General features: G+C 55.5%; 1 protein-coding gene across 2 annotated transcripts in view; it reads left to right on the forward strand.

Annotated features, from left to right (window-relative positions):
• Nucleotides 1-11,698, forward strand: part of TSHZ3 (teashirt zinc finger homeobox 3) — a 74,507-nt gene extending 62,809 nt beyond the window's left edge. The window contains exon 3 of one of the 2 annotated variants that reach the window (XM_070063709.2): nucleotides 6,771-11,698. In XM_070063709.2, coding sequence (XP_069919810.1) covers nucleotides 6,771-10,006 — 3,236 coding nt within the window. In that variant the 3' untranslated portion in view covers nucleotides 10,007-11,698. The remainder of the gene's footprint in view (nucleotides 1-6,770) is intronic. The other variant, XM_070063710.2, reaches the window with a different exon arrangement.
• The last annotated feature ends 213 nt before the right edge of the window (nucleotides 11,699-11,911 follow it).

Below are 11,911 nucleotides of genomic sequence, written 5' to 3' on the forward strand. Positions count from 1 at the left end.
TTGGAGTCAGGTCCCCCTTCCACCTGCACAGATTCCTCCCAGCAGGCCCCAGAAGAGGGCCTGGGACAGAGCTGGCTGCCAAGCACAGGTGTTGTGTGTAACTTGTCCGACTCCAGTTTCCTTGCCTGCAGAGCAGCTCACCTAGCCACCTCCCCCAACCATTAAGAGGCAACGACTGAGGGAGTGGTTGGCACACTTGTACCAGCTGGGCAGGGTCTTTTGTTCCTCCCATGTGTTGGGCTGTGGCGTCTTCAGGAGGCTTGTGTAAGTTCGCGGGTTTGCTTTCTTGTGAGCTCGCGTCTCCTGCTACGAGCCCCATTTGGCTGTGCTCAGCCAAGTTTCTCAGCTGATGCACTTGTCGGGCAAGGTGTCCTTGACCCTCAGCTCTCAAGAGATCTGCTGCCTTGCTGCTCTAGGTGCTTGCTGTTTCTGGTTTGCGGGGCGGGGAAGGTAGGGAAGCAGGTGCCACAGCTCCTCCCACCTTGGAGAAGGGCTTTTCTAACCCAGCCACTTGGGGAAGATGGCCTGCAGGGCCCCACCGCCTGGCCCGCACCTGCTGGTCTCTGCTTGCTCCTGTGTGTTCCGTAGCCTCCTTCACAGGTAGTGGCCGCCCAGGTTGCCATTGTACTTGTCATAGAGAACAGTGATATTCCTGCATTCTTGACTATGGGGAGAGGCACAGCCGGGGCGGTTTCCCTGGGAGGAGGGCACCCGTCAGGCTGCCGTTACCCCTCTGGTGTGGTCTAGGTTCCGCATCCCACCCCATGCATCCTAGAGACCCTTCCTGGTGAAGTGGCCCCACGGAAAATGCCAGGGCACTCCGAGTGAATGGACCCAGGAAGGGCTCATCCCAGCACCTCTCTTGGCTCTGGGGCTGGCTGGGATCTGGATCCATTTGTAATGTTTTAATGGCTTATTTATTTATTTCGTTTTATTTTTAAAGATTTTATTTACTTGAGAGGTAGAGTTACAGACAAAGAGAGAGAAAGAGATCTTCTATCTGCTAGTTCATTCCTCGAGTGGCCAAAACAACCAGAGCTGTGCTGATCCGAAGCCAGGATCCAGGAGCTGCTTCCAGGTCTCCCAACTGGGTTCAGGGGCCCAAGGACTTGGGTCATCCTTCACTGCTTTCCCAGGCCATAGCAGAAAGCTGGATCGAAAGTGGAGCAGCTGGGACTCGAACCGGCGCCCATATAGGCCATATAAGGCTGCAGGCGGAGCCTTAACCTACTAGGCCACAGCACCGGTGCCCTTGACAACTCTTTTAAGAGATTTGAAGATGGCATCTATGAAGTTTCTTGGTTTGTTCATCCCTTGTTGCGGGTACCTGCCGAGTGACCTCTGCAGGCCAGACAGTGGAGGCTCCGGGATGCTGCCTGGGAGCTGTTCTGCTCACACAGATATTGCTGGAACCTTGGGCTCTATGCAGGTGACGTGCTCCATCTGCTAAGGAGACAAGCGCTAGCATCTGGGAAGCCCACGGCCAGGAGTGACCTTCCTCCTGTGGCCTGGGGACGGCAGGTCCTTTCTGTCCCTTCCGTGACCGTGTCTCTGGGTTTCCAGCAGTGGAGGCAGCTGGGCAGACCTGGGCACTGTTGGGAGCTGAGAGCCCTGGAGGGGAGCAAGAGCTGTGTGAGGTGTTTGCCTGGTGTTCTGGGCCTACTTGGGAAGTCACTGAGTTGGTTCCTGGGGGTGGGGAGGCGGCCTGATCACGCAGGTGTTTTCAAACCACCCCAGAAGCCACTGCCTAGAGCCTGGGCGGAGGGGTCTGGGGCTAGATGTTGGGCATGGGTTGTGGAGGGAGTGGGAGATACCGGTGGCTTCCTGGGCCAGGGTGGCCCGGGAGGGGACCATTGCCCACACCATACTACAGGAAGTGACCTCCACTGAATTTCTGAATGCCTCTGGCTGACCTACTGTGTGCAAGGCCCTTGCCTTCGGAGGATCTGGGCATGGATATGGGGAAGTTTAATAGCAAGAACAGATGCCGGGAACTATCCAAGCAGTCACACAACTTCCCAAGGCCAAGCAGGGTTCATTGTCCAGTCCACACAGTGGGCCCTGCCTGCCACTGTCCCTCTGATGACCAGCGTGGGTGGGGGAAGGGTTCTCCCCATGCCCTCCAGCCCCGAGCTGACCTCTTGCTGTCCACACAATGACCAGAAGCCCCCAGTCTCCCCTCCCTCTGTGCCTGATCCACGGCATTAACCATCTCCATGTCTGGAAGTTTTCCCCCAAGCCGGGAGGGGAGCTTGCAGGTTAGGCTGAATCCTGGAGAGGCAGGACCAGGGAAAGCATTTTTTTTTTTTTAATTTATTTATTTATTTTTGACAGGCAGAGTGGACAGTGAGAGAGAGAGATAGAGAGAAAGGTCTTCCTTTGCCATTGGTTCACCCTCCAATGGCCGGCGCACTGCGGCCGGCGCACCGCGCTGATCCGATGGCAGGAGCCAGGTACTTATCCTGGTCTCCCATGGGGTGCAGGGCCCAAGCACTTGGGCCATCCTCCACTGCACTCCCTGGCCACAGCAGAGAGCTGGCCTGGAAGAGGAGCAACCGGGACAGAATCCGGCGCCCTGACCGGGACTAGAACCCGGTGTGCCGGCACCGCAAGGTGGAGGATTAGCCTAGTGAGCCGCGGCGCCGGCCTTTTTTAATTTTTTAAAGATTCATTTATTTATTTGAAAGTCAGAGTTACACAGAGTCAGAAAGGGAGAGCCAGAGAGAAAGAGATCTTTCATCCACTTGAGGAACTCCCCAGATGGCTGCAACAGCCAGGGCTGGGCCAGTCAGGAGCCAGGACCCAGAGCTTCTTCCAGGTCTCGCCTTGGGCCATCCTCCACTTCTCCCAGGCTGCTAGCAGAGAGCCGGATAGGAAGTGGAGCAGCCGGGACCCGAACTGGCACCCGTATGGGATGCTGGCGTTGCAGGCAGAATGGGACGCACCTGGCCCCAGGAAAGGTCTTGATCGCCCGGTTCTAAGGAGGAGCCAGAGCTTGCACGGGCGGAAGCAGAGTGAGCAACTGTAAGCGTCAGTGCTTTGCCTTTCCTCTGGACAGCCACGAGATGATGGGGAATCCAGAGCAGTCACCACCCCAGGGCTGGGAGGGAAACCGAGGCCCGGAGGGAGGAGGGTGCACCCCCACCCCCGCTGCCTCTCTGAGCCTTTTCCCTTTGCATGCAGCTGTGTCAGAGCAAACCTGACGCTCTCGGAGGAGGTGGTGCCTTGCCCTGCACTTTTACGTGCTGGGAGGCATGGCTGGGAGGTAGGGCGGGGCGCAGCCTGAGGACGTGTTTCTCACCACTGGGTCTGAATGGAGAATGGCCCACAGCTAGCGAGGGGCCGTCACTGCAGGCGCCAGTGCCTTCTGCAGCTCCTGGGAACTAGGACCAGGCCGAGGGCGGGACATGGGTGAGACCCGGTCTTCTCAGTACCCAGGCCTGGCCTTGGCCCTCCGAGTTCGATTTCCCACCTTGTTTTGCTTTCGATTTCCTTGTCCCCTCAGTCATCAGACCGCTGGCCTTCTACTGTCACCGTGCAGGTTAGAAAGCATACTGGATGGCAGGCGCCATGGCTCAATAGGCTAATCCTCCGCCTTGCAGCGCCAGCACACTGGGTTCTAGTCCCGGTCAGGGCGCCGGATTCTGTCCCGGTTGCCCCTCTTCCAGGCCAGCTCTCTGCTGTGGCCAGGGAGTGCAGTGGACGATGGCCCAAGTGCTTGGGCCCTGCACCCCATGGGAGACCAGGAGAAGCACCTGGCTCCTGCCTTTGGATCAGCAGGGTGCGCCGGCCGCAGCATGCCAGCTGCGGTGGCCATTGGAGGGTGAACCAACGGCAAAGGAAGACCTTTCTCTCTGTCTCTCTCTCTCACTGTCCACTCTGCCTGTCAAAAAAAAATTAAAAAAAAAAAAGAAAGCATACTGGAGTGTGTTGGGGGCCGGCCCACCACGGGAGCCGGTCCAGTCCGTGGGGTGCCCTGGACAGCCTGCCGCACTTCTTTCGTGGTGAGGGGTGGGGCTGTGATGCGTGGGAGGGGCCTTGGCCTTGTGGAGCCACACCGCTCCTGAGTGACAGGTGGGTTGGCAAACCTGCCAGCTTTTCCCTCTCAGCTGGGTGCCTGCATGCCGCGGTTGGCCCCTGGTGTGTGCTGTGTCATGGGGCTGTCTCCCTCCTAGACTGAATCCCCGGAGAGCGCTGTGCTAGTGGCTGTGTGCTGGGCATCTGTAGGGGCCATGGGGCTTAGACATCTACCCCTGTCTACACAGGGGCAGGGACACAGCCCGTGAGCCCTCCTCCTCCTGTCCCAGACTCGTTATTGGCAGTGGCGCCCTTCCATGGGAACACTGGGCCCCGGTGTGTTTCCACAGACTGTGGGCTGTGTCACTGGAGCCAGCCCAGGGCTACAAGAGTGTGGCAGGCACGCCCGGTCGTGCTGCGTGTCCCCCAGCCAGGATGGCCTCCTGGCCTCCAGGTTGCACAGGGCGGGTGCAGGACTCCCAGTGCGGAACCCAGGACAGGTCTGAGCAGGCACACTGCCTCCCCTGCAGGTATCTGGAATGTGCCGCCTGCCGAGGAAGGCAGTGGGACATGGCGCCAAGTCTTCCTTCACTGCTGCTTGTGTCTCCTGTCCCTCATCCAGCATGCGCTTTTGCCTTCATACTGTGGCCAGCAGCGGAGCCCGCCTTGGCTGCCACTGGCCTTGAGCACAGAGCGTTTGCCACTTGCATCTGTCATCGCTCAGTGCGTGACCCCAAACTGCAGGTTCATCGTGGCACTTCACACCTCGGCTGACCAGAGCGAGGCCCTTGGCTCTGATCATCCCGGAAGGACATTCCGTGGTTCAGATGTATTGTGGTTTTTATAGGCGCAAAAGTGCCCCTCTCCCTAGAGCTGATGTGTGTGTGTGCCCGGGGCCCTGCTCCCATCGCAGCTCGCGCCTCAGCTCAGAAGTCGCGCTGCTTGGGAAGGAAGTGACAGGGGCCAGTGTTGTGGTTAAACCTCCGACTGCAACGCCAGCATCCTACATGAGCACCTGTTACAGCCCCCCGCTGCTCCACCTGCAACACAGCTCCCTGCTAACGTGCCTGGGAAAGCGGCGGATGATGGTTCAAGTACCTGGGCCCCTGCCATCCACACGGGAGACCCAGACTGAGTTCCTGGCTCTTGGCTGCAGCCTGACCCAGCCCTAGCTATTGCAGCCATTTGGAGAGTGAACCAGTGTATAAAAGATTTCTCCATCTCTCTCTACAAATAACAGGGGTTTAAAAAAAAAAAAAAAAAAAAGGAAGGGATCACCCTTGACCTAGAAGAAGTGGCTGGGGGGAGGGGGGGCAATATGTTTGGCTTCAAGGAAATCATTTCCCTGCTTTTATTTGTTTTATCCTGATGTAACTCAACACGGTGCCACTCTTTAAAGTTAGTGGAGTGAAATTCTCAAAGCTCCCTTTCCTTTTCTGAGAGCTTTATCAGGGGAAAAAAAATCAGCCTTGAGCGAGCTCTTTGGCACCTGATACACCTGCCCTGGGCCCTTTGAAGCAAGCGGGGATTAGGAGCTGCCAGAGAAAGCCCCTGCCTTCTTCTTCCCGGGGGGCTTGAGGTTGTCCGCTCCCCATGGGCTGGCCACTCCCGTGCCGAGCTCCAGTGAGGAGTAACCCTAGTCCCTAAACATAAAGGAGTGTGTGTGTGTGTGGGGGGGGGGATCACTCTGTTCTGTCCACATGCACGTCCATGGTGTTCCGAGTCTCTCACCAAGCCTGTTCTAGAACCTGAGGCTGCCCGGCCTGCCCCGCCCGCCACCTGCCCGGGGAATGCAAACCGGCTTTGTGTCCCCAGTTCCCTGGCCTCCAGAAAGACGGGATCCCTGTTGGATGCCCATGAAGCTGCTACTGAGTAAATATTGACAAAGTGGCCTAAAGAGCAAACACTTTGACATTTGTAAGGTCCACCGGAAGGTCTTGTATATATTTATACAGCAGGCATGAGCATCGCATACCAATTTTGCTGAACTTGTTCTGACAAAAGTCTGTACGTGGAGCGCACGTGTGGGGCATGGGCCAGGGGGCAGGGACTTCCCTCCCAGCCGGAACCAACCAGCACTCAGCTCCTGGTGAGAAACTTAGCTAAGCTTTTTGATCAGACTTGCTTTTCCAGAAGAAAGGAAGAGTAAGAAAGCAAAAGCCACAAAACCTGGTGTTTCCATTGACTGCGACTGATGTACTTTGTTTTTCCTTGGTACACATTTTATTGATGTTTTTGTGCTTTGTATTTATTAAAGATTGAGCCTCAAAAATGGAATGAGTAAAAAATGCTTGCTTAATTTAAATTGTGAATCTGTCTGTTAAGAAATGCATTAGGGGTAGGAGAAGCATAAGACATATTAATTGACAGACAGGAACTGCTGTCTCGGAGGTTGATACAAGTAATTTATTACTTTAGAAATGAATGCCACCTCCAGAATGTGCTTCATTAATTTCAAATTTAGTTTTAATTTCAAGCTGTTGCCCCTTGAGAAGAATAAGGTGGCAAATTATGTTTGAAGAGCAGATTTTTTTTTTCTTTTTGCTCCGAAGAAACACCACATTTTAACTATTTAGTTTTACGAATAACTGTGCCCACCCAGTTCGCGGTGTGCTCCCGAGAGCCGAGCACGCATGCGCGAGGCGAGAGCCCCCGCCTTGCTAATGCTTTCTCTCCTTTCTCTCCTCCTGCCCCCTTCTCTTCTCTCCGTGCTGCCCGGCCGGCCCGGCTCTCCCACCTGTTAATCACGGCAGCCTATGTTTCAGATGAACTCAAGGCAGCTGCCCTGGTGGACGAAGACCTAGAAGCGGACGAGCACCCAGCAGATGGCGAGCCGGCGGCCAAATACCCGTGCCCGGAAAAGGAGCTCAGCAAGACCTGCCCCAGCTACCAGGACTCCCCGGCCGCCGAGTTCTCCAGCCACGACCTGGACAGCGAGTCGCACATCAGCGAGACCAGCGACCGAATGGCCGACTTTGAGAGCGGCTCGGTCAAGAACGAAGAGGAGACCAAGGAGGTCCCGGCGCCCCTGGAGGACACGACTGTGTCCGACAGCCTGGAGCAGATGAAGGCCGTGTACAACAACTTCCTCTCCAACTCCTACTGGTCCAACCTCAACCTCAGCCTGCACCAGCCCTCCTCGGAGAAGAACAATGGTAGCAGCAGCAGCAGCAGCAGCAGTAGCAGCAGCTGCGGCAGCGGCAGCTTCGACTGGCACCAGAGTGCCATGGCCAAGACCCTGCAGCAGGTGTCCCAGAGCCGCATGCTGCCCGAGCCCAGCCTCTTTAGCACCGTGCAGCTGTACCGGCAGAGCAGCAAGCTCTACGGCTCCATCTTCACCGGGGCCAGCAAGTTCCGCTGCAAGGACTGTAGCGCCGCCTACGACACGCTGGTGGAGCTCACGGTGCACATGAACGAGACGGGCCACTACCGCGACGACAACCACGAGACCGACAACAACAACCCCAAGCGCTGGTCCAAGCCTCGCAAGCGCTCCTTGCTGGAGATGGAAGGCAAGGAAGACGCCCAGAAGGTGTTGAAGTGCATGTACTGTGGCCACTCCTTCGAGTCCCTGCAGGACCTGAGCGTGCACATGATCAAAACGAAACACTACCAAAAAGTGCCTCTGAAGGAACCCGTCACGCCCGTCGCCGCCAAAATCATCCCCGCTGCTGCCGCCGCCACCGCCCGCAAGAAGGCTCCGCTGGAACTCGAGGTCCCCAGCTCCCCGGACTCCACGGGCGGGACCCCCAAAGCCACCCTGGCGGACACCAACGACGCGCTGCAGAAAAACTCCAACCCCTATATCACGCCAAATAACCGCTACGGCCACCAGAACGGAGCCAGCTACGCGTGGCACTTTGAGGCGCGCAAGTCGCAGATCCTCAAGTGCATGGAATGCGGGAGCTCGCACGACACGCTGCAGGAGCTCACGGCCCACATGATGGTCACGGGCCACTTCATCAAGGTCACCAACTCGGCCATGAAGAAGGGCAAGCCCATCATGGAGACAACCGCCACGCCCTCCGTCGCCACGCTCCTGGACGAGAAGGTGCAGTCGGTGCCCCTGGCGGCCACCACGTTCACGTCCCCCTCCAGTACCCCTGCCAGTGTCTCCCCGAAGCTGACCGTGGTGGAGGTGAAGAAGGAGGTGGACAAGGAGAAGGCGGTCGCCGAGGAGAAGCCCAAGGAGAAGGAGAAGCCAAGCGAGGACGAGGAGAAGTATGACATCTCTTCCAAGTACCACTACTTGACCGAGAATGACTTGGAAGAGAGTCCCAAGGGGGGGCTGGACATCCTGAAGTCCCTGGAGAACACCGTGACGTCCGCCATCAACAAGGCTCAGAACGGCACCCCGAGCTGGGGCGGCTACCCCAGCATCCACGCCGCCTACCAGCTCCCCAACATGATGAAGCTGTCCCTGGGCTCGGCGGGCAAGAGCGCGCCCCTGAAGCCCATGTTCGGCAACAGCGAGCTCGTGTCCCCCACCAAGAGCCAGACCCTGGTCTCCCCGCCCAGCAGCCAGACCTCCCCCATGCCCAAGACCAACTTCCATGCCATGGAGGAGCTGGTGAAGAAGGTCAGCGAGAAGGTCGCCAAGGTGGAGGAGAAGATGAAGGAGCCCGAGGGGAAGCTGTCGCCGCCCAAGCGGGCCACGCCTTCGCCGTGCAGCAGCGAGTTCAGCGAGCCCATCAAGGTGGAGGCGGCCAGCGAGGGCGGCTTCAAGAGCCAGGAGGGCAGCCCCAGCCCGCCGCGGGACGGGGCCAAGGAGGGCAGCCCCGCGGCGGCGGCGGCAGAGCCCGTGGAGAATGGCAAGGCGCTGGGGCAGCCCCTGGCCGGCGGCCTGAGCGCCAGCACCGCCATCATCACGGACCACCCGCCCGAGCAGCCCTTTGTGAACCCGCTGAGCGCCCTGCAGTCCGTGATGAACATTCACCTGGGCAAGGCCGCCAAGCCCTCGCTGCCCGCCCTGGACCCCATGAGTATGCTCTTTAAGATGAGCAACAGCCTGGCCGAGAAGGCGGCCGTGGCCACGCCGCCGCCCCTGCAGGCCAAGAAGGCCGACCCCCTGGACCGCTACTTCTACCACGTGAGCAACGACCAGCCCATTGACTTGACCAAGGGCAAGGGTGACAAGGGCTGCCCGCTGGGGTCCGTGCTCCTGTCCCCCACGTCCACAGCCCCTGCCACCGCCTCCTCCACGGCGACCGCGGCGGCCAAGACGTCTGCGGTCGTGTCTTTCATGTCCAGCTCGCCACTGCGGGAGAACGCCCTGTCCGACATCTCCGACATGCTCAAGAACCTGACCGAGAGCCACACGTCCAAGTCCTCCACCCCATCCAGCCTCTCCGAGAAGTCTGACACCGACGGGACCACCCTGGAGGAGGCAGAGGAGGCCACCCCGGCGCAGAAGAGGAAGGGCCGCCAGTCCAACTGGAACCCGCAGCACCTGCTCATCCTCCAGGCCCAGTTCGCCGCCAGCCTGCGGCAGACGTCGGAAGGCAAGTACATCATGTCCGACCTGAGCCCGCAGGAGCGGATGCACATCTCCCGGTTCACCGGGCTCTCCATGACCACCATCAGCCACTGGCTGGCCAACGTGAAGTACCAGCTCCGAAGGACAGGTGGAACAAAGTTCCTCAAAAACTTGGACACCGGCCACCCCGTGTTCTTTTGTAACGACTGCGCCTCCCAAATCAGGACTCCCTCCACGTACATCAGCCACCTGGAGTCGCACCTGGGCTTCCGGCTCCGGGACTTGTCCAAACTCTCCACGGAACAGATTAGCAATCAGATAGCACAAACCAAGTCGCCATCAGAAAAACTGGTGACGTCCTCCCCGGAGGAGGACCTGGGGACCTCGTATCAGTGCAAGCTCTGCAATCGGACCTTTGCCAGCAAGCACGCCGTGAAACTCCACCTTAGCAAAACGCACGGGAAGTCGCCCGAGGACCACCTCCTGTACGTGTCTGAGCTGGAGAAGCAGTAGCGTTTGCTCTGAGGGAAACCTGTCGAAGGCACCTTAAGGCCCCCCCTCTGTCTTGCTCTCGGCTCAGGGGCTGGTCTCCGCTGTGGGGGAACCAGCGCTCTGGGCTGGGCTGGTTTTTGTAGAACTGTTATGTACGGTGTTTCCGTAGAGGTGCAGCAGCGGCAGCTGCTGTTACTGGTTCCCATATGAAGGTTAAGACGCAGTGGTAAGTGTTTGGAACTTTGTGTAAATGGGATTTAGTTGTGAGTATCCCTCCCCGATGCTTCAAGCTGCATGCATTAACAGACAGTGGAATTAAGCATTTATAAGGAAATCGGGCACACTTTTCGCCACGAGACCCGAGTGTGCTGGCGTTTCGCACCCTTTCATCTTCAGCCCTTCCGAGTACTTTGAAGCACTTTTGCATTAATTTGGTTAAAAAATAAAATGAAAGAATACTAATGTATGAAGCTCTGTTTTTTAAAACTCCTTACCAGCTTAGTTATAATAATATGAACCTCCGTTTATGCAGGTCTGCAGGGGTATAACACGCCTTGAAATTTAAAAGAATATTATTTTCACATTGAAACATAGATGTATATATTGTATAGATTTCCGACTCTCTTATGGAAAATGTGATTGTGGTTAAATGACCTTTTTTTCTTGCATTTATAGCAACAGTGTTTTATGTACCCTGCTATGCTCTGGGCATAAGCTGTGCCTCTGTATAGTGTATATGCCTTTTTCCTTTTTTTTTTTTTTAAGGTCTATGGGTTTTGTTTTGTTCCGTTTTGTTTTTTTTTTTTACATGCAAACATTGTAAATTATACAGAAGATACCACAGATAGCATTTATAAAGTATACAGAAACATTATCTGAAAGCAAAGTATGATTGTTTGTTTTGCTATACAGTACATTTATATTGATAGAAGTTCATGTTTAAATTATACATATTTATTAGCATCAGATGATCATCTGTCCCGAGCAGTCTGAACAGGCGACGCCGGCAAGTACATCGCTGGCAGGCATCCTAACTGTTTTGCACATGATTTTTAAAGGTATTTATTAGAAATCAAAGAACACTCAAAACAAACTCAGCGCTCAAAGGGTTAAGTCTATTTGAAAAGAAAAAAAAAGAAACAAAAAAAAAAAACACAAAAAGAACTTGTACTGTATTTCCTAAACATTGATAAAGCCTTTAAAATGTTTGTACTGTACTACTTTGCTTAAAAGTCACAAGGCGTCCTCTGATGCAGCCTCTCTCACTTATTTATAAGCCTTCTCGGTTGCCGTTCCGTCCTGAAGGATGCCTTTTTATTTCAATCGGTAACTTTCTGTTTTGTTCTTCCTAATTATTCTCCCAAGATCCCACGCTGCAGCTTTATCTTTAGGCTTATGAAAGGTAACCCGTGGTTACCGGCTCTCCAAGTGATTCTGTTCCTCTCCATTTCTGGCAGTTAATTTGCAGAAGTAACTGACAGCTGACACCATCCCAGAACCTATGTATAAAATATTGGCATGTGAACAGCACAGGCATCGTAACACACTCTGTGCCCTGTTTTGTTGTTGACAATGACTCTTCATATAACCCTTTTTTCTACGGCAGCATTAAAATTGTCTTTTTGCTATAATTTTGTGTTGCGTTCACAATTATGTCTGAAATGTGCTACGACTAACGAGCACATTAAAATTAAATTGTATGCGATCTGTTTATGACTGAGTTGGTTGCTGTGTCTGCCAGGTGCTGGCAGTCGGAAGTTGCACGTAAATCAGGGGAGTTGCAGTGAACTTTGGTGCAGGGAGAGCAGGGAGCCATCACTTGGAGGCGGCTGGAGCACAACCGGCCCCCGAGAATTAAAAAAAAAAAAAAAAAAAACCGTGAGCAGAAGAAGACGGGAGCCTGATCCTCCAAAAGAGACGATGCTG

This window comes from Oryctolagus cuniculus, chromosome 18, assembly GCF_051225735.1.
Source record: "Oryctolagus cuniculus isolate XC-2025 breed Fujian yellow rabbit chromosome 18, ASM5122573v1, whole genome shotgun sequence".
NCBI lineage: Eukaryota > Metazoa > Chordata > Mammalia > Lagomorpha > Leporidae > Oryctolagus > Oryctolagus cuniculus.